General features: G+C 39.7%; 2 protein-coding genes across 12 annotated transcripts in view; one reads left to right on the forward strand and one right to left on the reverse strand.

The window, feature by feature from the left end:
• Nucleotides 1–10,525, reverse strand: part of PIGP (phosphatidylinositol glycan anchor biosynthesis class P) — a 50,768-nt gene extending 40,243 nt beyond the window's left edge. For 5 of the 10 annotated variants that reach the window (XR_012090796.1, XR_012090795.1, XR_012090798.1 and 2 more), the window contains exons 1-5: nucleotides 10,148–10,247; nucleotides 9,734–9,837; nucleotides 6,509–6,581; nucleotides 3,902–4,020; nucleotides 2,484–2,617 (exon numbers count right to left, since the gene is read on the reverse strand). Coding sequence is in view for 5 of the 10 variants with exons in the window: in XM_007967779.3 (XP_007965970.3) it covers nucleotides 2,487–2,617; nucleotides 3,902–4,020; nucleotides 6,509–6,581; nucleotides 9,734–9,837; nucleotides 10,148–10,263 (543 nt within the window). In the remaining 5 variants the exon portion in view is untranslated. The other 5 variants (XM_007967815.3, XM_037984789.2, XM_007967804.3 and 2 more) reach the window with 5 other exon arrangements.
• A 37-nt stretch (nucleotides 10,526–10,562) lies between these two features.
• TTC3 (tetratricopeptide repeat domain 3) overlaps nucleotides 10,563–27,673 on the forward strand; it is a 119,827-nt gene continuing 102,716 nt past the window's right edge. For both annotated transcript variants that reach the window (XM_007967772.3, XM_037984783.2), the window contains exons 1-6: nucleotides 10,563–10,658; nucleotides 24,312–24,466; nucleotides 24,909–24,951; nucleotides 25,269–25,419; nucleotides 25,872–25,959; nucleotides 27,130–27,183. In XM_007967772.3, the coding sequence (XP_007965963.3) occupies nucleotides 24,323–24,466; nucleotides 24,909–24,951; nucleotides 25,269–25,419; nucleotides 25,872–25,959; nucleotides 27,130–27,183 (480 nt within the window). In that variant the 5' untranslated portion in view covers nucleotides 10,563–10,658; nucleotides 24,312–24,322. The remainder of the gene's footprint in view (nucleotides 10,659–24,311; nucleotides 24,467–24,908; nucleotides 24,952–25,268; nucleotides 25,420–25,871; nucleotides 25,960–27,129; nucleotides 27,184–27,673) is intronic.

Raw genomic sequence — 27,673 nt, forward strand, 5'->3', positions numbered from 1 at the left:
TTACTTAAAAATTTTCTATTTTAATTTTAAAATATATCTATATACATAAAAGGTCTTTGGGGCTGTCATTCTTTACGAGAATAAAGGGGTCCTAAGATTTTTTAAAAAGGTAGAGAATTGCTGCACTAAACTGATCACGACCCTCAAAAACTCTGCTGCCCATAGTTTGCAAAACACTGGTGTTCCTTTCATGACCTGTGAGGACAGAGTGGTTGGAAACCAGAAAGAAAAGTTAATTTCAGGCTTAATGTGCAGTAAAACACTAGAGTCCATGAAGGTTCTATTCTGACCCATTTCAAACCCGTCTCAGGTCCATCACGGGTCCTAGGGGAAGACAAGGGAATACCACTGACATGAGCAGGAGTCTCACAAAGATGGGAGGGAACTGCTCGGATAACTGCTGGCTTTCTCTTTCAAAGCTTACAGCTACTGCCCTGCTTGACCAAAACTCAGTTAAGTCTAGTCATATAAGGGAGTCCAATCATGTAAGGGAGTCATTCTCGACCCTGGCTGCATATTGGAAGCATCTGGGAGATGTTAAAAAATTACCCCGATGGGCTCTACTCCAGACCAATGAATCAACATTTTCTGGAGGTGGGCATTGGTACTGGTACTGTTTTTCCCCCCCTTTTTATTGAGGTGTAACTTGCATCAGAAGCAGAAATCTTAATAATTTAATGATTTTTTAAAAACATGTATTACCTCCATGTAACCATAACCACCACCCAGATCAAGAGGTAGGGCATTTTCAATTCACCAGCAGGCTCCTTCATGCCTCCTCCCAGTTAATACTCTTCTCCAAAGGTAACCATTATTCTAATATTTGCCACCATAGATTAGTTTTTGCTGATTTTGAACTTCAAATAAAGGGAATCACACAGTAGTTTATTCTTTTGTGTCTGGCTTTTTTTGCCCAATGTTATGGCCATATTAATTCATATTATTAGGTAGCGAAGTAATGCATTCTTGTTTGCACGGCTGTGTAGTGTTCCACTGTAGAAACAGACCATGATTTATTTACCATTCTATACTTGCTGGATTTAGCTGGTTCCCTTACACTGCTTTTCTTTTTTTTGAGATGGTTGCCAAGGCAACCGTATCGCTCTGTTGCCAAGGCTGGAGTGCAGTGACACGATCTCGGGTCACTGCAACCTCTGCCTCCCAGGCTCAAGCAATTCTCCTGCCTCAGCCTCCTGAGTACCTGGGATTACAGACGCCTGCCAACACGCCTAATTTTTGTATTTTTAGTAGAGTTGGGGTTTTGCCATGTTGGCCAGGCTGGTCTCCAACACCTGACCTCAGGTGATCCACCTGCCTCAACCTCCCAAAGTGCTGGGATTACAAGTGTGAACCACCACGTCCAGTCCCCTCATACTGCTCTTAAGTGTGGTGACATGCTCTCACCATAATAAAACAGGAACTGAGACGAACTAGGGAACAGGAAAAGTAGATTCATGTTATCTATCTCATGCTTACTGGGTAAGGATATGGTTATTGTCCCCTTCCCAGCTCCTCCTCTGAATCTATTCTCCATTCACCAGTCAGAATGACTTAAAAAACAGAAATCAGGCCATGTCACTCCTTTTCTTCAAGACTCCCAACAGCTTGATCCCAAAGTGCCTCAAACTCATCACACTTACACTTAAGTCCACACTTCCTACACTGACCTACAAAGCCTTTCACAATCTGAGCCCGGTCTCTCCAGGCTAACCTGGGACCACATTCTCTCTTGTTTGGTATGCTCTAAGGCCAATGCCAGTCTTCTCTCTGTTCTTAGGACACACTAAGCTCCTTCCCACCTTATGGTCTTTGCCTCACCTGCTTTATACTTAGATCCCAACAGCCTCTCTCTGAGAGGCCTTCCTTGACCATCCAATGTGAACTAGTCATCCCTTTGCATTCTAGAATACATTATCTTAATTCTCTGCATAGCACTCATCAAATTACATTTCCTTATTTATTTGCTTAGTCACCTCACCATGTCTCTAAAAATGTAAGCTCTTTGAGAAAGAATCTTACCATTACTTCATCACCAGTGCCTAGAAAAATACCTGGTACACACTGAGTACTCAACAAATATTTGTGTCTTGGACATAAATCTGATGGCACAAGTACTAAATGTACCCTCCCCCAAAACTAAGGATTTGAATTCTGGGCCCCTCAGGATAAACAGGAGGAAGGACACCATTGCCCTTTGCAAATTACAATATAAATGCCTATCTGGAAGAACTTCTTGATTATACTGACACTGATTTTTTTTTAAAGTCTGCTATATGGTAATGCAATATTGGATTTATTCTGTTCATTAACAATTAATACTTCAGAACATTTACAATATTCATTGAATATAATCTAAGAGAAGGTCAACTGACATTTTCTACTTCTCTATTAATAAGAGAGATGGTCAAATTAATTTATGGCCAAAATTATAATGGCAAAAACTTATAAATAAATACGTGCTTGGTGTTAGTATGGTTACATACAGTTCAGTTTTTGGTGTAAAGTTCTTTGGCTGCAAGAAAGAACATCTGGTTTACTTCACTAATAGAAATATCTCTTAATGCTGGAATGGCCTCCTCTTGGTATTTCTTCTGCTGTTGATTTTTAGAATAGTTATCTGTAAGAAAAGACCAAAAAGTTCTGTTTACCCAAGCAATTTCTTCTACAGTCTCTGTGTCTGATGGAGACCCACCACATAGTTAACTAGGCCGATGTTTGGATAGTGACAAACATCATGTTTAACATAATTAAATGATAAATCCTGTCTTTAGAAGAAATGTCCCTATTAAAATAAAAACATAATTGGTAAAGTATTTTTTTATCTCTAACTTGGAAAGAAATTAGTATTTTAATCAACTGTACAATGATGATTAAAGTCTCATTTGCACATTTCTCATGGGAACAGAATTATATCCAGGCCTTGAAAACGTATTTAAATCAACACCACAAAACTATTAAATCATTTGGTATAAATATTCATGCAAACTTAACAATTTCCCCTCTTTGCACAAATTATCTATTTGCTGCCAATTCCAATTAAGAATGCATGGAATGCAGTGTATTAGAAAGACATTTAAAAATAATAGAATTGATTTTCGAAATAAATTGTAGAGGCTAATAAAGGTTTTGAAAAGTTGAAAAATCATACCAGGGAACTTAAAAAATACCTTACTTTCTAGAATTTAACCAAGCTCAGGAGTCTGATTTATTTTCATCTTTAGACTTGAAAGAACTTAAAAAAATATATAAAACCAGAAGAATGTGTTGTGGCTCTTTTATCCACCTAATTGGAATAAGGAGTACACAACGATCCTGAGGAGGATACACACCCCCAAAGTCCTTTTTCTGAACAAGGTCTGCATGTACTATTTGCTATCTCTTGATCAACAGTGTCCGTTCAGGATAAAAGAAGTTTCTCTCAGGCAAAGTTAATGGGAACGCATTATAGACACATATAGTATATACTTGCCATTTTATGGGAACATACACCTGCTAACCAGTGTTATAATTCATTATAATTTATTTTCCTCCATGAATATAGCTAGTGCATATTCATCAGAACTTAATTCCTTCATGCAAATATTTCCTTTTGTATAAGTTTGTATTTATTTCTCTTAGTAGCTTCTTTTTACTGTCCCAATGTGTGTGTATGTGTGTTCTCTTTTAGGATGGCATTTCATTCTTGTCGCCCAAGCTGGAGTGCAGTGGCACGATCTTGGCTCACTGCAACCTCTGCCTCCTGGGTTCAAGAGATTCTCCTGCCTCAGCCTCCCAAGTAGCTGGGATTACAGGAATGCACCACGACCATGTTATGCAGCCTGTTCTTTGTTGCTTTTCTGGGTAAAAGTGCTAATACTCTACTCTTTCATTGCCCCAGCACTTTCCTTTTATATAAAGTTACCTGTGATTGTATGAATGGAGTCAAGTGGAGAGGTACTCATCATGTTAATCCCAAACAAGAGCACGTAGCCGATTACTATAGTAATAAGGAGGTAGACAGGTAATGCAACTGCCCAATATCTGCCAAAGAGAATATTAAAGTACATAATAGACACTTTAAAAAAGCTGTAATTCTCAAGAGTCAGCCACAAAGCCAACACGTTTTTTAAATTTAAATTTTATGAAGTAATACGTGTACATAGAGACAAATAGTTCCACAACGCTTATAATGAAAAAGTGCAGTCCTCTATCCCACCATCTCAACCTCGGAGTCTCACTCTCCAAAAAGAAATGCTTTGAGCACTTGAGCTGTCTTCTGGTACCTACCTCCTCATTGTTACAAAACATGCTCATAGTACTATTTCTTCATTTTTTCCATTACAGACATTTTCTCTAGACTTGCTAATATGGAGATGAGGAATTAACCTCCTCCTATCCTCTTCTCTTCTATACTTACATCACAATTTCTCATTATAGCAGCAGGTTTTAGAAATAATTGTAACTATATAAACAAGTTTGTAACAAGGATCTCAGTGCATTATTATTATATATTTTCTTGCACAACATTTTGGGTTTTTTTCTGGAATAATTACATCTTTTTGTCCGTTCACTTGGTTTTCCATGTGTCCACTAATACCAGAGCCTCAAATTCTCTGACAGGACTCTATTATGCCTCTCAGTATCATTATGTACATGGAGTGCTATTTATTTATTTTTTTTGAGAAAGCATTTCCCTCTGTCACCCAGGCTGGAGTGCAATGGCCCAATCACGGCTCACTAGCCTCAACCTCCTGAGCTCACTTCAGCCCTGCAAGTAGCTGGGACTATAGGCACACACCACCACGCCTGGCTAATTTTTAATTTTTTTTTTGTAGAAATGGGGTCTTAAGATGTTGGCCAGGTTTTGTTTTGTTTTGTTTTGTTTTTTAAATGATTTGTTCTCTATTATTTTCTCTTTCTGGAACTTCTAATAGTTAGATTTTTAACCGTTATACTTTCTTCTGTTTTCAATTTTTTTGTTCTAATTCTAGAGATTACCTTTATTTTCCAATCTTTCAATTAAAATTTTAATTTTGGTTATCATGTTTACAATTTCCAAATACAATAATTTCCTGAACATTCCTTTTCCATAGCATTCTCTTGTTTCATAGTTATAATTCTTTCTTACCTCTTTGAGAATTTTATGTTATTAAAAAATTTTTTTCTGTTTCCTGCATTATCTCTATTTCCTTCAAATTCCCTTTACTTTTCTGCTTTTTCATTTCATGCTAGAGGCTTTATTTTAATGTCTGGTAACTTAGAGTAGTCCATTCATATTTAAAAATGAAGTGCTAACAAGTGAGTTGGAGCACTATGTGTATGTGGGCAGGGATGGTCAACTGGTGAGCCTCACTCTGAGACTTGGCCACTTCACTGGGGTCCTCTAAATGTCAGAAATTATAGATCCTTTCTCTTGGGCTGGTCAGCCTCCTCAGGAAATAACTATCTATCTTTTTCCGTAAGGAGTAGGGTCTATAAGCCTGGAAGTCCCAAGAGGGAAGATGGAGGAGGAGGTAAACCTTCTCATTAAGCCATGCAGATTTCACTTACTTCCCTGTTTTCAGTAAGACGCCTCATTCCCACACCCAGACTAAGAAGCCCCCATGCTAGAGACTCTTACTCAACCTTGCCAGAGAGTAAAACTCCTGTTTTCTGCAGGGGAGGGCAGGGCGGGTCTCCCAGCTTTGAGGGATGAGAGAGGGAGATTTGAAGGCTGAAGCCTTTAAACATGCTTTCAGTCCAACCCAGAATTAAAGAGCTACCTGGTACCCCAATGTCTGAGCTATTCTGGAGTTCTAGGGCACAAATATTCTTGCTGGCTTCACTACTTCAGCAATGTGAAAATCACAGAAACAAAGGCAGTTACTTCTCACCTACCACAATCCACTTTCCAAAATGTGGTTGATAACTCTTTTCTGCTATCCTATTGTTTCTGTGGTTTATATCTTTTTTTTTTTTTTTTTTTTTTTTTTGAGACGGAGTCTTGCTCTGTAGCCTGGGCTGGACTGCAGTGGCCCGATCTCAGCTCACTGCAAGCTCCGCCTCCCAGGTTTACGCCATTCTCCTGCCTCAGCCTCCGGAGTAGCTGGGACTACAGGCGCCCGCCACCTTGCCCAGCTAGTTTTTTGTATTTTTAGTAGAGACGGGGTTTCACCGTGTTAGCCAGGATGGTCTCGATCTCCTGACCTCGTGATCCGCCCGTCTCAGCCTCCCAAAGTGCTGGGATTACAGGCTTGAGCCACCGCGCCCGGCCTGTGGTTTATATCTTAAGTTTTTTTTTTTTTTCCCCTGTAGGGTCATTTTAACAAGATTTTTGGAGGAAATGGATGGAGATAAACATGCATGTTCATGCTACCATCTTTAATTAGAGAGGTATCAATAGCGATCTTTAAACAGTTTTCAATTTCAATATGGCTATTGATGAATTTTAGGAGAATAAATATTTAAGATTTGGATAGGTTTAAGAAAGGATATGATTCCTCAAAATAGCATTAATTATATCCTCATTTAAGAAATATATTAAACTTACTTTTGAGGCCAATAGGTTAAACCTAAAGAGTTTAGCCAAGATTCAGGAATAAAGGCCCACACGAGGTAAAGTACTGTAGAAAAGAAAAGGAAAAAAAAAGAAAAAAAAGAGGGAGAAGTCAGTAAGACATATATCTAATCTATCAATCTATTAAGATTCAGATAAAACAGAAAGCTCTTTTGAAGTGTCTCTGATTCACTCAGAAATTATTTTTTCCTCCTCTCAGTTCTTCTAGCTCCTTGTTTGTACAATTCTTATAATACTTATAATTACTGTATTAGTCATTTTTTTTTAACATCTTAACTTTCACACTATATTTTAAGCAATTCAAGGACACAAATCACGACCTAGCAATTGTTGTAATCCTTATTGCCTAGCAATTTGCTTTATGTGCAGTAAGTGTTCAATACTTCATCCCCACAAGGTTGAAGTAATTATAGGCATTTAGTTGCTCAAAGGGAAATTTACCTATCCTAATTCTCATCCACCACATGTTGAGCTTCTGCCTTATCTCCCAGAGTACAATGTTATTTTCCTTAATCCCAAATCTCTCCGGCACTCTTTACTGTTATCCCACCATAACAACAACAATGGCTAAGTTCTGAGCACTCACTGTGGGTTAAGCACAGTTCCAAGCATTCTGTACCCATTATTTAAGATAATCTTCCAAGACAATCCTCTGAGGCAAGTACGCAATTTTAACTGATGAGGAAATGGAAGCTTAGAAAGGATTCATCAGCTACCCAAGGTAAGCGGCAGAGACAAATTTTAACTACCTACTACATCAGTGATGATGCATTCTTTTCTTAACAAATATGTATTACAGAATTCTGTATGTCAGGAGTGTGAGACCCAATATTGAATCCAAAAGAGATGGCTTCTGCCCTCCCTAAACTAAATATCTAGTGGTGAATAGAGAAAACTGATATTTCCACTACATTGTGATAAGTGCTCATGAATGAGTAATAAAAGATGACGGTGGCTCATGCCTGTAAGCCTAGCACTTTGGAAGGCCGAGGCGGGCGGATCACGAGGTCAGGAGATCGAGACCATCCTGGCTAACACGGTGAAACCCCGTCTCTACTAAAAAAAATACAAAAAATTAGCCGGGCGTGGTGGCGGGTGCCTGTAGTCCCAGTTAGTCGGGAGGCTGAGGCAGGAGAATGGCATGAACCCGAGAGGCGGAGCTTGCAGTGAGCCGAGATCGCGCCACTGCACCTACAGCCTAGGCGGCAGAGCGAGACTCCGTCTCAAAAAAAATAAATAAAATAAATAAATAAATAAATAAATGACACAGAACCACATTAAAAGGCCCTCCTTCCACTCCGTATCCTCCTTCCCCTTGCTTAATTTCTCCCCATGGTACTTTATCACCTGATACTGTATACGTTTTTCTTATTTAATTTGTCCATTGACTATCTCCCCCCAGCGTTAGAATAAAAACTCTATGAAAGCAGGGCATTTTTGGCTGTTTTGGTCCTTCCTAGCCTGTAACAGTACCTGGCACATGGTAAGCACCAATAAATACTTGAATTACTTTTTGGTTGTGTGTATCATGGAATTTAATTTTTTTTTTTTTTTTGAGATAGAGTTTCGCTCTTGTTGCCCAGGCTGGAGTGCAATGGTGCGATCACTGCAACCTCCCCCTCCCTGGTTCAAGCGATTCTCCTGCCTCAGCCTCCCGAGTAGCTGGGATTACAGGCATGCGCCACCATGCCCGGCTAATTTTGTATTTTTAGTAGAGACGGGGTTTTTCCATGTTGGTCAGGCTGATCTCAAACTCCCGACCTCAGGTGATATGCCTGCCTCGGCCACCCAAAGTGCTGGGATTACAGGCGTGAGCCACTGCGCTGGCCAGAATTTAAGTCTTAAAGTGATTGCTTTTATTTATTCATATAGCTTCTAATCCTTGATACACTCTTTGAACAAGGATTTACGAAAGTGCTAACAATAACATCAGTAGCTAACACTTATTAAGTCCTTAACCGTTCCTAGGCATTATTTTACATGCTTTACATAAATTACCCCGGTTAATCCTCACAACAGTCAGAAGAGGCAGCAGAGTGAAGTCAGTCAGTGTATTTGGGTTCAAATTTAGAGGCCTATCATTTAGTAGCTTTGCAATCTTGAGCAAGTTACTGAAACCACAGGATGCTCATCTTTAAAGGACAATAATAACAGAACCTACCCCATAGAACTGTTTCATGTGTAATAAGCATTTAATAACCATCATTATCACTAACCTTTTACAGATAAGGAACCTGAGGTTCAAAAAATTTGCTGAGGGTCCCAGCTCACATGGGTAATCTGTGGAGGAGTCAGAATTTGAACTCAGTTGTAACTTCTTCACTTCATTTCAGTTGTAACAGCCTGGCCATTACATTCATCTGCAAGCTGTACTGATGGTGCAGGCTGATATATTTTAGTTAGGGGTTCAGAAATACTACCACTCCTCCACTTTCCTAGTTTCCAAAGAGTTGCAAAATGCTGGATCAGGGGCACTCAATTTTCTCCCTCTTGTGTGCCTCAAAATTCCCAAATCCTTTTGGGGAGAGACTTGGGGCTTGCTGTGTGACTGAGCATACTAGTGTCTCAGTGTGAGCGTCAGTCTCCGTATCTGTAAAACGGAACGTTATGGGGATTAAGGGAGATCCAGGACGAAAAGGACACACCTTTCAACCTGACTTCTCTGGGCTACTTCTTTTGTTCCCCAGATCGCTGCAGGGCACACTGGTGCCATACCAAGCTCCTTGGGTCCAAACCCTCTCACGCCCTCATTCACGGCCTTTCCACGTGAGTCGTCCCTCTCTCCTACTCTTTTCTAACCAGCATCAGTGCCAGGGGGAAAGGCATCTGTAAAAGCCTTGATTTTCCAGTCTGGTTTCAATGTCTCTCCACCGTGCTCCCCTGACACTGAGCACTAACTGTAGATTTACTCATCTGTCTCCTCCACAAGACCACGACCTCCTTAAGGGCAGGGACCAGGCTTTATTCACTTTGCCATCGCGTCTGGTGCTGTATAAATATTTGTAGAGACTAAAACCTCCTAGGCTAGTGCTGGCACACAGAACACTCAACAAACACGAGTTCCCTTCAGATTCTCTTAAAAAGAGACATAGGGAGAAAGAATCAACAGTTCATGTGTGCACAGTCTAACCAATGGATTCTTCCCTTGTCACTGAACGCCAGAAAAAGCCCCTGGCCATCCATCAGGAAAGTACTTACTGAAGCCAAACTGGGAGCTTAAGAAAAGAACAAAGCCATAAATCGCTCTTTCTGGCAATGGCGACGGTGAATTTTCCACCATTTTTCCTGGGGCTTTAGATAACCTGTGGAAAAGGAACACAATCAGCCATCAGCGAGGTGCTCCCCGGCACCACTGGTCCATTCTCGCCCCATCGCTCCGCCGCGGGCACGGCCCCCGCCGCGCAGAACCGCCTCCCGCGCCCCCGTCCGCAACCCGCGCCCCCGCCTCGCGCGCACACAGGCACCCGGGCTGGCGCGCGCCCCGCAACAGAAGGGGTGGCGGGGGATAGGGCAGCGAGAGGGGGTCAGGGGGACAGAGGCGCGCTCCAGCTCTGCGAGCATCGTCTCCCTGTGGGAGGGGAGGGCAGGGAACATGGCTCGCGCGGCGCCCACCAGCACGCGGGCCTACTGGGTCGCGGCGCCCAGGCCCCGGTCCCTGCCCACTCTGGAGATTTATATTTCTCATTCGAGGCAGGGTATGGGGGGGCCCTCGACCTCGGGTCCTTCATATGCCCACCCGGGCCCCTCTCGACACCTCGGCCACCTCAGCGCTGAGTTCTCTGCGCAAGCGCCGACCAGGCGCCGCAGTGGGGGAGAAAAGAGGAAAACCTGAGGGAAAGGCCTAGGCGCAACAACACCCCCACCTTGGCGCAGGCGCACGAGGACCCTCCCTGGGTGGGAGCCGGGCAGCACGAGGTCGGCGTGATCCCGCGAATCGCCACGGCGAAGGAGGGGGCGGTGGGGTGCGACTGCGCAGGCGCGCTGCCCGCCCACGTGACGCACCTCCCTTCAGCGCAGCCGCCTGCTCCCTCCCGCCGTCGGCTGACGTGGAGAGCCGGAGGTGGTGGCGGCGGCGGCGGCGGAGGCTGCTGCCTGCGCCGAGGCTCGCGGGCGGCGGGCCCGGGTGAGTGCACACCCGGCGCGCGGCCGGGCTCCCGGATGTGTCACCTTGTCCCGCTGCAGCTGAGATGCCGGGGAAGCGGGGCATTCCACACCCCCTCCGTGGGTGTGTGGTGAGTGTGGGTGTGTGCGCGTCGCCCCGCGTTCCTTGCTGCGGTGCCCGCTGTGTGTCTGCATGGGTTGGGGCCCCGCGCGATGAGGGGGTGTGGCCGCTATTGCCTGCCCCAGTGGGTTTGTCCCCTTGGTCTGGTGCCCTTTTGCGAGCGAGGCCCTGGGATGCCGGTGCGAGGGTGGGAGTAGTCCCTTTGTGCGCATCCCCCCGCTGCCTGTGCCTCGGCCGGTGCGTGGCTGACACCCCCCGCTGGGTGGAGGGGCCCGCGCTCGCGTGTCGCCTCGTGGCCCCCTTTGTGTCGGTGTCCGCGCTCCCTGGCGGCTGCGGGGGCGCTCTTGGCCTCGCGGGTGGCTCCCCCTTTGTGTCACCGCCCATGTCTGTGGGCTGCGCGTCCCCCAGCGCGCGTGACCGCGCCTCCTGTAATCGCGACCCCCGCCTAGAGCCTTGCTCGCGCGAGTGTGCGTCCTCGCGTGTCTCCGAGTGTCCCCAGAGTGTCTGCGCATGGGTCCTGTCGAGTGCGTGATCTCATGTGTGCGGGTTTAGTTTTGTCGAGTGGGTATCTCTTGTGTGCGGGTTTCGTTGGTGCGTGTTCGTGAACGTTCGTGCACACCCCTTGCTGTGTGCGTGTGTTCACGACTCTGTTGTCACCTGTTTTCGTGTGAACTGGCAGTCCAGTCCAGGGCCTGTCCCTACGGAACGGACCCAGGAGGGGGGTAACCTCGCCGCTCCCCTCGCCCCCGCGCCTCTTTCTGAGCATCTTCCCCCACAGACGCTAAAGGGAAGGGGGGTGGACAGGATCGAGTCTGGCCAGTTGCTCCGCAGTGTTGACGCTGCCAGTTGCTCCGCAGTGTTGACGCTGCCAGTGTGGCCTCTTCAGCCAGCCTGTTCAGGGCACAGAATAGAGGGATCAAAGATAAAAAATGGAGCCAAGACAGGTGAATTTGGGCTGGTACCAGTTCGCCGTGCCTTTTCAAACAGGCGCCCTGGACGTCAGAACCCCCTCAGTTGCAGAGACCTTTCAAAATATATGCACACGCCTGCTGGGCGACGCCGTCCTTAGCCGTTCTTGATGATATTTAATGGTTTATAGAGTATTTTATGGCATTCACCTAAATCTCTTTCCATTTTGCCCAACATCCTGGCGAGGGAAACGAGGTAGAAATCTTGCAGATTTTACTCCTCCGGAGGGAGCCTTTTCCTTATAACTACGACTCTAGTTAGGACATTTTTTTGTTGCAAGAAATTTGCGATTTATCCTAAGGAAAATGGGATATATTATAAGGATACCTAGGGTAAGAAACTTCAAACCCATTAGGGAACCAGCTACTGCTCCGTTTGCTCAAGGTTTCATGCTCTGCGCGCAAGGGCTGCGTTTTGGTGTCTTTGTTCTGCCCAATTTTCTTATTGTCTAATTTTCCTTTTTTTAAAAAAAAAATTTTTGGAATATTTCAGATATCAAATAGGGGGGAGCTAACCAATCCGTGATTCAGATTTTACAGACGTGATTATTTAATATTTTGCCAAATTTACTTCAGATTTTTTTTTAAAAGAAATAAAATTGCTCTCAGTTCCTTCCCCTCCTTTTCTAGAGATAGCCACTGCGTTGAGGTTTGTGTATATCTTTACTTTGCATATTTTATACTTTGATCATGGTGAATCCACACACAATATATTCTATTGTTTATAAACTTTAATGGTATTAAAATATACATGCCTTTTTGCAACTTGCTTTTTTTTTTTGGCTCAGCATCATATTTTGAGGTTGATGTATGAACAGATTGAATAACTGTGATATCTTTGGTTCATTCATTTTAATTGCTGGTATAGAATTGCATTGTATGAATATACCATATTTATTTATACATTCCCCTGTTGATAGACTTTGAATTTGTTTCGGTTTTTGACTCTTAAAAACAGTCCTGCAATAAATATCTTTGTACTTGTCTGCTTGTGCACACATTTGGAAGTTTTCTGTAGGAAATACAACTAAGTAGTAGATTTGCTGGGTTGTAGGCTATGTGCATCTTCAACTTAACCAAATATCACAGAAGCTCTCGAAGTGGTTGTACCAATTTTCACTGTCACTGGTGTTGAGTGAGAACACCATTTCCTCACAACCCTGCTAACACTTTATATGTTATTAGACTTTACATTTTTGCCGTCTCTTTACTGACCAGCTTCCTTATGACTTTTGGTTGCTGCTAAATTTGCTCGTAGCCACCTTGGCTTCTTTTGTAGCCCTGTGTCAGCCTATGGATTTATCTCTTGCAGCTAATTGGCTTAGTCTTTATCTCCTTTGGTTCTCATAAGAGTAATTCCAGTGAACATTTATTGTATACCTAATGCATGTCAGTTCCTATGGTTGATGTATAGATAGAATTTTCATGATATGTTAAATATGTACCTCTTTAGTGGCAGACGAGGTGATTTAATTAAAAGTATTTTTTTCATATGAATGTTTAAAAAAATTTTTCTTTTCCTCTCCATTTTATTGTAGTATTTGATAAATTCAAAATATATGTAAAACATATGCAAGCTGTATAGCAAAACAATAAAATGAACATCTATGAATTCACCACTCAATCCAATAATCAAAATGACCAATATTGAATGTGCTTACTTCCAGAGGTGACTACTATCCTGAATTGTGTATATCATGCCTTGTTTTTAAAAATGATTTTATCAGATATGTATACATCCCTCAAAAATGTATTGTATGGTTTCTGTTGTTTTTGAGTGGAAAAAAATCATATTGGGTATAGTTTTCTGGGACTTGCTTATTTCACTTGATGTTATGTTTCTGAGTTACTAATATTGGGTATAGATGTAAGTCATTAATTTTCACTGCTGTGTAATATTCCATGTGTGAATATAACACAGTGTGTGCATTCTTCTGTTGATGGGCATTTTGGTTGTTTCTCGGTTTTGCTGTTATGAAGATTCTTGTACATACTTTTTGGTTCACAGTTGTAAGAATTTCTCTAATTTTCACACTGGGGTATATGAGCCCCAGAGTAGTAATGAAGATTTGCTAAGGAGTGTGTGGGTACAAATAATGTTAATGAATCAGTTTCTAGATCATTACATTCCATAGGTACACTTTCCTAAAATTGGTAATGCTTGAGGCTTCCTGCTAATACTACTTTCTCACCTTATGTTTCTAACATTGCTCTTTACATAAGAAAGGCAAACCACAGGTTCTTGTGGAATCTTACTATGGCACTGCCCTAAGTGGGAAAACTCCCTTGGGGAAAACAAAGGGATACTTTTTTTTTTTTTTTAAGTGGAGTTTTGCTCTTTTTGCCCAGGCTGGAGTTTAATGGCACGATCTCAGCTCACTGCAACCTCTGCCACCCAAGTTCAAGTGATTCTCTTGCCTCAGCCTCCCAAGTAGCTGGGATTACAGGCGCACACCACCACACCCAGCTAATTTTGTATTTTTAGTGGAGATGGGATTTCACTATGTTGGCTAGGCACGTGTTGAACTCCAGACCTCAGGTGATCTACCCGACTTGGCCTCCCAAAGTGCTGGGATTACAGGCTTAAGCCACTGTGCCAGGCCTACAAAGGGATACTTTAAAATATCACTATAGTGTTAGGGAAAGCCTCTTTTAATCCTGGCACTTCCCCATCCATTTCCTTAAGAGATACATTTCCAATAAAGTTTCATTTTTTATGTTATCAGGGTGTATTTTTTGGCCAACCGTATGCTGGTAATAATTATACATTTAAAAGAATGAGATATCAGTTTTACTTTAAAATGTTACTGTGATATTCTAGAAATTCAAATTCACCCTTTGCAATTATTTAATCTTATAGTGATATTTTTTAAATGTCATCTTAATGGGTAAAAGGTGTGTAATTTTAAAAAGCACTTTTAGTGGTTGGCGAGCAAAAAAAAAAAAAGGGGGAGGTGTTGGAATACCACCATGTTAATTTGTTCAGCAGCAAAAGCAAAAGAAAAGATAAAGAAATACTGCCATACCACTATAGTAAGCTGTTTGCTAGAAATGGGATTGCTAGATCAAGGGGTATGAATGATCAGCTTTACAAAATAATGTCAGATTGCTTTCTGAAGGGGTGGTATCAGTTTGTACTTTGGCCAGCAGTTTTGTCTGTTTATATACTTTGATCAACAGTGTGTAAGAGTTACAGTTGATCTACAACCTCTCCAACACTTGTTATTGTCAGACTTAATATTTGCCAATGGAATGGGTATGAAATGATGCATTGTGGTTTTAATTTGCATTTTTTTGTTATTAATGAGATTGAGCATCTTTTGTATGTTTATGAACTGTCTTTGTTTCCTTTTTATGAAATATCTAGTCATATATTTTACCCTTTGTTCTGATGAGTTGTCTTTTAAAACGGATAAACTGTTAACATTGATTATGTGCATTGTAAATATCTTCTGGTTTGTGGCCTGTCCTACTCTTTATGGTATATTTTGGTGAATAGAAGTTCTTAATCTTATCATAATCTAATTGGAACCTTTCTTGCCTTGGGCTTATAAAGACATTCCTCTATTTCTTTTTAGAGGTCTTAAAATGGTATCTTTTGCAATTAAGTTCGTAATTCATCTGGAATTGATTTTTGTGTATGTTGTGAGATAGTGATCCACATTCATTTTTCCTGTGTGGTCCTAATTATCCCTGTACCATGTATTGAATTGGCCCTCTGTTCACCAGTGATCTGCTGTGCCATCCTTTTACATGTTTAGTTACTACCTGCATGGGTCTGTTTTTGGCTTGCCTTTCTGTGTCACTTGTCACCTTGTCTGTCTCTGTGTTTATACCACACTGTCTTAATCATTAATACTATAGTTTTACTTGAAATCTTGGTATCTGGGAAGGACTTGAATCTCACCTGTTTTTGGTCATTTGTTCTTAATAATTAACTTGTTACATGACATGAATAACCCTTTGGGTATTAATTGGAATTAATTGAATCAGTTTGGGGGAGAATCAAAATCTTTAAGATTTTGATCCTTTTTATCTAAGAATATGGTATGTATCTCTATTTATGTAAGGTTTTAGTGTAGTTTTACGATTTTCTCCATAGAGATCTTCTACTTTTTATATGTTGATTCTGATGTTATTGTTTTTGTTGCTATTATAAATGGTGGTATTCTTAAAGATTCTATTTTAACTTACTTATTGTTAGTAAATATTTTAACTTATTTATTGTTAAATAGAAATTTAATGAATTTTTAAAAATATTGACCCTTTAGTCATCCACTTGATAAACTTACTACTAATTTTTTTTCTGAAATTCCTTTGGGTTTTCTGTGTGGATAATTATATCACTTGCAAATAGTGACAGTTTTGGTTCTTTAATTCTAGTTATTTTTGCTTTTAATTTATTCATTTTTTTGGTCTTAAATGTGCTGGCATACTTTATACTTACGTTCAATGGAAGTGATTAGGGTTGTTCATTAGAAGCGATTAGAGTGGGCATAGAGGTCTTTTTCTCAATTTTAAGGAGAATATTTCTCTGCTGAGAATTACATTTGCTATGAATTTTTGTAGATACCTTTGATTAAGTTAGGGATGTCTTTGCAGTTGTCACTTGCTTTTCTGCACTTGTTGAGAATATCTTGTGTCTTTTCTCCTTTAATCTGTTAAATGTAATGAATTCCATTTTATAGATTTAAAACTTCATTTTCTTTTATATTCTTTCTTGACGTAAACCCAAATTGGTCTTTATAGATTGTATTTTTATGAACTACTAGTTTGAATTTGCTCGTATTTTATTTAGATTTTTGTGTCTGTTTGTGACTAGAATCACCTCTCATTTTTCTTTATTGGCTGTCTTATCTGACTTTGGTATTAAAGTTACACTAACTTTATACCATGAGTTAGAGAGTAGTTGCTCTTTTTCTGTTCCCTGGGAGAGTTTGGATTGGAGTGATTTGTTTCTTAAAAGCTTGGTGGAACTTAACTATAAGGTCATTTGGATCTAATGTTTTCTTCATAGAGTTTTAGTAGTAATTAGTTGAATAGTCATAGGACTGTTCAGGTATTCTATTTCTTTTAGTCAGTTTTGGTAAGTTTTAGAAATTTGTCCTTTTATCATAATTTTTAAGTTCTTCACATGAAGTTTATAGTTTTTTTTTGTTTTTTTTTTTTTTTTTTGAGATGGAGTCTCTGTCTGTTGCCCAGGCTGGAGTAGTACAATGGTGCCATCTCATTGCAACCTCCGCCTCCCCGGTTCAAGAGATTCTCCTGCCTCAGCCTCCCGAGTAGCTGGGATTACAGGAGTGCGCCACCATGCCTGGCTGATTTTTTTCTATTTTTAGTGGAGACGGAGTTTCACCATGTTGGCCAGGCTGCTCACAAACTCCTGACCTCAAGTGGTCCGCCCACCTCAGCCTCCCAAAGTGCTAGGATTATAGGCGTGAGCCACTGCTCATGGTATGGCTTTAATTCTGTTTTTAATATCTGTTTCATTTGTGTATGTGTTTCCCTTTTGTCATTTTGAATGTTATTTATGTCTGACTTCTCTTTCTTGATCAGTCTTACTAAAAGTTTGTCCGTTTTTAAAATCTTGGCAAAGGATTACCTTTTGGCCTAATTTGTTCTATTATTTGTTTTTTATTTCATTGATCTTTTTTCTCTTTTATTATTTCATTTTACTTTCAGTTTGTTATTTAACTATTTTTCTCACTTAAATTACACACTTAGCATTAATTTTCAACATTCTTATTTCCTAGTATAAGCATGCAAGGCTATAAACTTCTTCAAAGTTCATTTCGCTTTATCTAACATAATTTAATTTATAGTATTTTCCTTAACTTTCAAATCTAAGTATTTTTTAAATTTCTATTTTGATTTTTTCTTTGACTTATGAGTTTCTTAGACATTGTAAAATTTTCAAATGTGTCTGTATTAAGTTGTTTTCCTTTAATTATTGATTTCTTAATTGTGTTGCCAGAGAATGTTTTATTTTTTTAACATCTTTTTTTTTTTTTTTTTTGCCCTTGCTTTATGGCCTTGTACATGGTGAATTATTAGAACTGTTCTGTGTATTCTTGTGAAGAATATATATTCTGTAATTGTTAAGTGTCTATTAGGTAAAACTTGTTATTTGTGTTGTTCTGGTAGTCTTTATCCTTATTAATTTTGGTTTATCGTATCTTAACTTAGAGAAATGTGTTGCAATATCCTACCATTACTAGTTTCTAACAGATTTCCTGTAGTTCTAACAATTTTTGTTCTTCTGTATTTTGAGACTTTTATTAGCTACGTGCAAGCTTAACATTATTTTCCTAGTGGCTCGAACCTTCACTATATTGTGATCTCTAAGTTTGCTTCTTTGTCTTAGAGGCTTTTTGTCTGATCCCATCTTTCTTTTGGTGCTAATTTACCTGGAATGTTCTTTTCCTTCATTTTACTTTGATTTTTTTAAGTGTCCTTACATTTTAAATATCTCTTATAAGGGACATATAACTGGATTTTTCTTTTAATCTCACCTGACAACCTCTGTCTTTTAATTGGTAAGTTCCTAAGTGTCTTGGTTGGTGGTTGACTCAGTTTTAGATATTAAAAAAAATCTAAAAGTATTTTTATTTTACCTTTGTTCTTGACAGATCATTTTGATGGATGTACAGTTGTAGGTTGGTGTTTCTTTTCTGTCAGTAGGATAGGAATACTAGTCTACTGTTGCTTATACAAAGTGTGCTGCCAGTTTTATTTATGCTTTTTTCTTTTTTTTTTTTTTTTTTTTTGAGATGGAGTCTTTTTCTGTTGCCAGGCTGGAGTGCAGTGGCGCGATCTCGGCTCACTGCAACCTCCGCCTCCCGGGTTCAAGTGATTGTCCTGCCTCAGACTCCCGAGTAAGTGGGACTACTGGCACCTGCCACTACGCCTGGCCAATTTTTGTATTTTTAGTAGAGATGGAGTTTCACCATGTTGGCCAGGATGGTCTCGATCTGTTGACCTCAAAATCTGCCCGCCTCAGCCTCCTGAAGTGCTGGGATTACAGGCGTGAGCCACTGCGCCTAGCCTATTTATGCATTTTTGAAGAAAATATCCTTTTTCTTTCAGTTACGTTGGATTTTCTGTCTTTGGTGTTACATCATTTCACTTCTAAGACTAGATAGAGATTATATTTATCCTATTTTGGATGCATGTGTTTCATGATTCTGCATTTTGTGTTTCATGAGATCTAGAAGTTTCTGAGCCCTGTATTCTTTAAATATTATGTCTCGTTAATCTCTCCTGCTGGAACTTTAACTGGATATATATATACACACTAAACTGTTTCCAGATCATTTATTCTTTGTCTTTCGTATTTTTTATCTCTTTGTTTCTCTTTACCAGAATTTACAGTGCTGGGTAATTTCATAAGGCATATATTTTAGTTCACCAATTTTCTCTTCAACTGTGCCTAATATCCTCTGTTAGGATCTTTTTGGGATGGGTTAGAACCCATCCCATCTTTTTTTTTTCTTTTAACGATTACGTTTTTAATTTCTAAAAGTTCTGCTTGGTTCTTTTTTGATATGCTCAGTCATTCTTCACATTCTCATGTTATATGCTGATTTTTATGACTCTATAGCTATTCTGTAGACTATATCAGACATTCCCAATGTCTGATATCCTTGGGGAGGGAGATGTCTAAACCTAATTGCTTTTTTTTTTTTTTCTGTTGTCTCTCCCTCAATGTAGCTTTCACCTCATGTGTTTTGTGATCATTGATTATGAACTTCTGTTTGATCTTCGTGGGAATCTTGAGAGTCTAATTTGGGGATGCTTTCTTTCTGAAAGCATTTCTGTCAGCTTTGTCTGGGAGCTAGGAAGTTTAGGTGGCATCACTTTTAAGTTCCTACGTTTTGCTTCTAGCCCAGGGCTCAGTGTCCTGATCCTTCTACTGCTCTTGGTACCACCACTTGTAGCACTAAACTGTAGCCAAGTTTTATTTCTAGCTCAAGGTTTGTTGCTTTTGCATGGAGAGGGTGGCTTCAGATGTTCCCCTATTTCTATGGTCTCAGCAAAATCATCCAAAAAGTGTTGTTTTTTTTTTTTAAATTAGGATCTACCTTTTTCCTCCCAATAGTACATTCCCCCAGAGTGTCTAGTTCACCATAACTGATGGGGTCAGAAGCTCTTTATTTTAATATTTAATTTTAGTAGTATATTTTTGTTTGTATTAGAAAAAACTTTATGGTACCAAACAAGCTTTCTTGGTGATATCAACATTTCTATTAAAACTAGTTTGCATCTAAGTTAAGATTTGAGTTATCCTAAAGAAAACTATTAAGTAAATAGCAGTACAGATGACAAGTGGATTGCACAGTATATCCTCTAGATCCATAGTGACCCTACAGAGATAAACCTGTGATGGTCAAACAGTGTGAAAACTGCTGTCAGAGACGTGGGTAGGGTGCTCTTGTTTATAGAGAAGAGGTGCAAAAATCAACTTGATCGTAGTGGGAAGATCAAGAAATGCTTCCTGGAATTGGGTATTAAGAACTGATAGCATTAGGTGGTTACAGAATAAGTTTTGTTTGGGAAGGACTGGGGTATGACTGGCTTCTAGGTTGTGTGTTGTGGAGTGACTGGGGATAAAAGCAGAAGCAAGATCACAAAAGGCCTTCTGTGCTTGTATTAGGGAAGTTAGACTTTATTTTCAAGCTGAAGGGAAGCTGTTGCATGGTTTTAAGCAGTACAGTGACATGATCAGAGTTTTAGAGGGTGCCAAGATTGAAGGCAAGCCTGACCAGTTAGGAGACTGCTTGTTAAATTAGTTCAGAGGAGAAACAGTGAAGGCAGTGACACTGGGCATGAAGAAGTATATGTGTGCTAATTTTAGATTTCTTAGGGAAGCAGAAATGACAAGAGTTTGTGGTCAGTTGGACAGAAGTGTTGAAGGAGAATGGGGAGACTAGGTTGACTCCCAGGGTTTAGGTTTGGGTAGTAAAATGGCATGTGGAACAATTAACTGATAAACAACATACAGAAAGAGGAAAGAACTTGGTTTCATATGTTTGTTTTTGAGGAAAAGATGTTTGTTTTTGAACTTACTGATTCAGAGGGGCTTGTGGGACATCTTGGTTAAGACCCTGTTGTAGTTCTAGTAGGGTCTAGAAGTCAAAAGATACAACCTCGCCTGGAAGGATTTGGGAGTCTTCAGCATTTGGAAGTTTGGAAGCCATTGTTTACTGTAGTGCATATGAGATAATTTAAACTGGGTACATAGATAAACACTTGAAAAAATTTTAATAGATAGGAATTTAATGTGTATGAGAAACATAACTTGCACATCTAACCTTTGATAATCATGGACATCATCACTTAGGCCAAGCGAGCTCAATAAAAGGGAAATATTAACTAAAAGTATATGTGATACATGGAAATGGCAAAAATCATGGTGAAGCTATGCAAACGATGCAAGTTCAGAAAGTGCTGTGTTAAGTCATGGGTGTGGTGGATAAATTCACCCAAGGAGAGAGTAAGAGTGAGAAGAAAAGAGAGTTGACATTGGGTGGCGGGGAATGGAGAAGAAGAGCCCATGAAGGAAACTGAGGAAGAGCAGCCAGACGAATAGGAGGAAAACCAGGAGAAGATGGTCTTTGGAGTCCAAATGAAGAGTTCTGAGGAGGAAGTGGTCCACAGTGTCAAGTAAGTTGTAAGCTGAAAAGTGCTCTTTGGATTTAGCAATTAAGGTAGACTATTTAGCTGGAAGCATCCAAACAGTGGATTTTAAAAATACTCATCTAACGTTAATGTTAATAATAGCTGGTATTTATAGCATTTCCCATATACCTGGTACTCTTCAAAGCACTTGACATGTATTAACTGATTGATCAGGTAGGTAATATCGTTATCCCCATTTGATATGCGAGGAAACACAGAAGAAGCACAGAGAGGTTAAGTAACTTGCCCAAGATCACACACCCAAGGAAACAAGAGAGCCAGGATTCAAGCCGAGAGTCTTGGCTACAGAGTCCATGTTCTTAACCACTTTGTCACATTGCCTCTCTAGTTAAAATACAAGGCCGGGTGTGGTGGCTTACGCCTGTAATCTCAGCACTTTGGGAGGCCGAGGCGGGTGGATCACAAGGTGAGGAGTTCAAGACCAGCCTGGCCAATATGGTGAAATCCTGTCTCTACTAAAAATACAAAAATTAGCCGGGCGTGGTGGTGGGCGCCTGTAATCCCAGCTACTTGGGAGGCTGAGGCAGGAAAATCGCTTGAACCCGGGAAGTGGAGGTTGCAATGAGCCGAGATCGTGCCAGTGCACTCCAGCCTGGGTGACAGAGTGAGACTCCGTCTCAAACAAACAAACAAACAAACAAAAAATAGAAAAAAAAAATTTACCCCAGTGTCGTAATTACGGTACAATTGGTGCTGTGTGTGTTACCAGTGAGATTTGCCAGACTTGAATGACCAGTATCAGTCTGCCAGGTATGAGCGCATTAATTGTATTGTAATTGACGCCATGATGTGTGGGCTGTGACAGTTCTTGGCTCTTTCTGTATTTTACGCCAAAAAAGTTTGTAAGACAAGTGAGTTTAGCGTATACCTCATATTATGTGCTATAGTTTGGGTGCTCCATCCAGTATCTTATGTTTTCTGGTCATGGTTCACTTTTAGAGTTAAATTTTTTTAAACTCTAGAAATATTCATGCAAAATAGGTCAGGTTCTAGACATTATAGATAAGCAGTCTTTTGTGGAAGGTCATTAGTGATCTTCATGAAAGCAGTTTCCCTTGAATGGTCGAAGTGGAAACCAATTCGTAGGAGACCGAAAGTGAATGAGAAAAGGAGGATTCAGATGGGTGAAAAATGAAGAGTTCTTGATGAAGTTGAAGAATGGCTGTGGTAGGAAATCAGGAAGACATGAGCCATAATGACTCTTGGCTATGATCAGAGAGGAGTTAATAAAAAGTTTTACAGCTGGTTTTGACCCGGATAGTGATCTGAGGTGTCACCCTTGGGTGGGAGAGCCTAGTGAGGTGGGCAGTGAAGTTCATGTTAGTTGAGGAGGTTGTTAAACTACAAGGCTAGAATATTGTGTGCATGGACCTTGATGTGGCTGGGATGATGACAGAATTTGGAGGAAAAGAGAAAAACACTGTGAACTAGTTGCCAGTGATCTTGAAACATTACAGTAACCAAGAGATAAATAGGTGACAATGACAGGAAAAGTAGATGTAGTAAAAGAGAGTGTTTGAGAACAGAAGCTATGGCAACTAAAGACTGGATTTGAATCCTTCCTAGCTTGGTGACATGAGCAAATTACTTGATTTAAGTGAGCATTTTCCCATCTTTACTGTGGAGATGATGATAATTGTGCCTGCTAAGAAGAACTGCTTGAGGATTAGTGAAATTATGCGTGTAAAACATTTGGTACAGTATGTGACACATAGTACAAATAATTTGCTAGGAAGATTGTTATTATTCTTCGCTTGTGAGATTGTGAAGTTTTCATACAGCAATTTGGACATCATGAGATGGATTGATTAAATAAATAGATTTGTATTTCAAGGACTGGTGGTGGTCTTGCTTTGGAAAGAAGAAACTTGGTTTATCCTAACAATAGTAGGATGATAATGGTGAAGTGAGAGGTACAAGGAATAGTGTTAATGATGTGCTGGTGATGATAGGAAAAGAAAGCCATTATATGAGCAAGAGCTAGAAGTAATAAAATGGCGCATTTTTCAGTGATGTTTAGCCTATGTAGCTATTCTCTGATAACTATAAAAATCCTTATTATTGAAGTTTCTTCAGGAAAAAAAAAACCCTTAGTCTGAAACCTTAGCACTAACCCCCTTGGTCCCCCATTGAAATAAGTATTTTTAAAACATGGCTTTTGATAATGTGAGGGTTTTTTCTTTTTTGCAATTTAGCAGTGCTGATTGTGTATTGCAGTAGTTGTGAGAGCGTTAGAAGCAGCAGTCGATAGGAGGATGGAAGGTCTGGATGCTGCCTTGAGGAGTTAGGAGATTGGCAGACTTCCCCTGTACCACTCTAGCCCTACTCCTTTGCCCAAGATAGAAACACACTGAGAGATAAGTAGGAAAATATGAGCAGTTGATAGGAAAGTTCTCAGCAGAGTCAGGATTTAGGTCAGGCCAGGAGGTTGAGAATATAACAGTTTGTGTATGATGAAATGGCACATTTCACAGAATGCAGTAAAAGCAGGTAGGGTACAAGTGCAGCAACGGGAAGATGTCTTTTCTTCTTTAAGCAAACACTTATTTGAGAGCTTACCATGTGCTAGGCACATACAAAGATAAATAAGATGCCCTTAGTGATCCTCCATTTAAAGGAGACATGTAAACAGATTAACTTAGAGTAGAGATGGTAAATATGTGAACCTAAGGAAAGGAAGAAATAGATTAAATTATCTGGAGAGAGTCAGGGGAAAAGTCAGCAGAATGGGGACGAGAATCTTTCGGAGCTCAGTGTTCTGATAGAAGTTATTTCCTTGGGACATAGGTTCCAAGTATTTTTCTAATATACCATAGAAGCCAGGAAAACTTTCTTCTATCATCTCAAATGATTTAATTACTGACTTGAGTTTGTGTTGTCTCCTTAGACTTGTGCATCATGGACAGTTTTGCTGAGGGAGATTTCACTGTGACAGATTATGCCTTGTTAGAAGATTGCCCTTACGTGGACGATTGTGTCTTTGCTGCTGAATTTATGAGCAATGATTATGTTCGTGTGACTCAGCTTTACTGTGATGGGGTGGTAAGTAGGTTTGCTAATTTTTCATTTTTGACATTGTGTACTGAAGGTTTTCTGGTTTAGGGCTCTCTGAGTAAAGATGTTTTTGTGGTATGTGCATTTTGACAGGGAGGTACACATGCTGTTGAAAAGTTGATTTGAGAAGGGAAAGTAAGCACTGGCTCAAAAATAAGAGTGTGGAATGCCAGAAGACAAGTGGTGGCAAAAGGTGGTTTTCTGACAGGGAATTAGGAAAACTCTTGGGGAGAGCCATAGAAGCAAACTCAGGAAATACTGTAAAAAGGGTCTCAAATTAAGCCTCATTGGCTGAAGATGTGTTTGAAGCATATAAATAAATGTCCACTGAAAGTTCTTTGGTTAGTTCTGGTAATCCTTAGATCAAAAATCAAGAACTGTACTTTTTCATTTTATTAGACACAAATAAAAATAATTTTCTTCTTTTTAGGGTATGCAATATAAAGATTATATCCAAAGTGAGAGGAATTTAGGTGAGTACATTGGTATTTTTAATGTTAATATATGGAAATACTATAAAGGGAGGTCCACCCATCCTGTCATAACAATACAACAGACTTCTATGCCTTTTAAAAATGTATTCTTACTAGTTTTTCACTAGAAATCAGAACTTTTCTTTGTTAAAATAGAGTTTTAGCCAGCACTTAAATATTCTTAACATTTAACAGGCTAAAATACTTCATTCATTTCTTCCCTCTCCATATCCATTTTTGCCTTTTTACTATTAACAGTGTTGATTCATTAAAAAATGAGGCACAAACATTAATTTTAAACTTTTTTTTAAATTAAGAATTTGACATCTGCAGTATATGGTGTAGTAAACCAATTTCTGTCCTGCAAGATTATTGTGATGCCATTAAAATAAACATCTTCTGGCCACTTCTGTTTCAACATCAAAACAGTTCTGTAATATCACGATTGCATCCCTGTGTGGACGCCAAGTAAGTTACTATATGTTACTCATTTTGTATGGGCAGTGATAAGCATGTTACCCAATACAAAGGAATGCAAGTTCACTGGAAGACTTATGTCTTATTCTTGTATGCTGCTCAACTTTTGTCTAATAGGGTGGAAAAAGCAAAGCTTGAGATTTGGATATGAATGAATAATTGTAACATAATCAGTGAAATTCTGAATAGTACTAGATGGTAGACTAGAAGCTGAGTCAGGAAGAATTAACATGTTTATTTATAAACATCAGTGTTATAGTACAGAAGAGAGGAAAAAGATACAGTATTTTGTTCATTGAATAAATAGCTTAGTTATTGTTACCTAGAGTGAAGAAAAAGAGAACTTATTTTTTTAATGGTTTGAGATACATAGCTAAGCATAAAGTTCAATGAATTTGTATATATGATAATCTAATCTTTTAAAAAATAAATTTGTCTTTAAGCAATTCACGTGCTTCCGAGATAAGTTTGAAGAAATTACAACATCTTGAGCTGATGGAAGATATTGTGGATTTGGCAAAGAAAGTTGCTGTAAGTGGTAGAATGTAGGTTCCCCCTGAGCCCTTGGTTTAAATAATAAACATTTATATGGTGTTAGGCTCATATGACTAATTTATAGCAATTAACAGGTAATGGTTTTAGTTTGGGTTAACCTGAGATGAACCTGCTATCCTTGAGTGTGTGCTCAGTATTTGAGAGATCAGGGAGATGGCTGCTGTCATGTTTCTACGCTGGGGACCAGGACTGCATCTTGTCATTAAAGGATAGAAATTGGAACTTGTCACAGAAAGTGGGGCATGGTTTCATAGAAACCTTTGCCACAGGTTCTGAAAGTGATGTGCTCATCTGTTGATATAAAATCACATCACCATCAACAAGTATTTTGTCTTTAGGTAGGTAGATTTTATCAGGGCAGATTTGAAGAGGTGTCCTTCCTTACACTATTGAGATAAGTTGAGAGTTTTTGTGGTTTTAAAATTTTTTTTGAAAGCTGTTGGGTAGCTTTTTAAATTTCAGTTGGTTATGGAGTCAAGTGTTGTTCTTGGTACTATTAAATTTAGAAAGGGCATTCTGATGTTTATTCTCTGCAGTAGTTATTTGCAGTAACATACAAATGTTAGCCACCACGCCTGGCCTAGTACAGTGAACTTTGAAAACTCATGTCGGCTGGTCATGGTGGCTCATGTCTGTAATCCCAGCACTTTGGGAGGCTGAGGCAGGTGGATCATTTGAGGTCAGGAGTTTGAGACCAGCCTGACCAACATGTTGAAACCTTGCCTCTACTAAAAATACAGAAATAAGCTGGGTGGTAGTGGCACGTGCCTGTAATCCCAGCTACTTGGGAGACTGAGGCAGGGGAATCGCTTGAGACTGGGAGGCGGAGGTTGTGGTGAGCTAAGATTGTGCCACTGCACTCCAGCCTGGGTGATAGAGTGAGACCCTGTCTGGAAAAAAAAAAAAAAAAAAAACTCGCATGTCTAAAGATTACACTAAGTTTTACTACTAGAACCCTATGGGAGACTATTTTGGAATTTCTTGTCTTAGGGTCTTAAGGGATAACTTGGTCATGTAAATGCTTGTTGGAAGTGTACTATTGTGTACATATAGTAGTGTTCCTAAAATGTAGGCCATTTTTCCATTAGAAAATTCAAGTAGAATTGACTGAATAAGGAAAAAATATGTCCTTTTTTTATTTTTCAGAATGATTCATTCCTCATTGGAGGCTTATTGAGAATTGGTTGTAAAATAGAAAATGTAAGTGTTGAACACAGAACCTGGCACAGCCACTGTGGTTGAGTGGCAGTTACCTCACTGCTCATTTCCCGTTGTATTCAGTCCATACGCTCAATGTTCTATATGTGGGGTTTGGTAGTATTGACTTCTATATTTTCCTTAAGCAGACTCCTCATTTTGGGGTTTGGATCTTTTTTTTAACCCATGTACATAGTGTAATTTTGAGCCTATTTTACAAGTTGATTCTTTTTCTCTTTTAGATTATTTATCTGGCTTATGTTTCCCCAAATGAAATTATTAGGCCTCTGGTATGAATGTTTTTTGATATGTAATTACTAGGTAATCTCTAGATTCAATGTTAAACCAATTTTTAATTATACTGATGCCATAAACATCTATGTTTACCTTAAGCCCATTGTTAACTTTAATTTTTGAAGTTACTTTAGACACTAGAAGTACAAATAACGTTTCTGTGAATTCTTGATCCTTCACGGAGATCACTGTACTGAGT

This window comes from Chlorocebus sabaeus, chromosome 2, assembly GCF_047675955.1.
Source record: "Chlorocebus sabaeus isolate Y175 chromosome 2, mChlSab1.0.hap1, whole genome shotgun sequence".
NCBI lineage: Eukaryota > Metazoa > Chordata > Mammalia > Primates > Cercopithecidae > Chlorocebus > Chlorocebus sabaeus.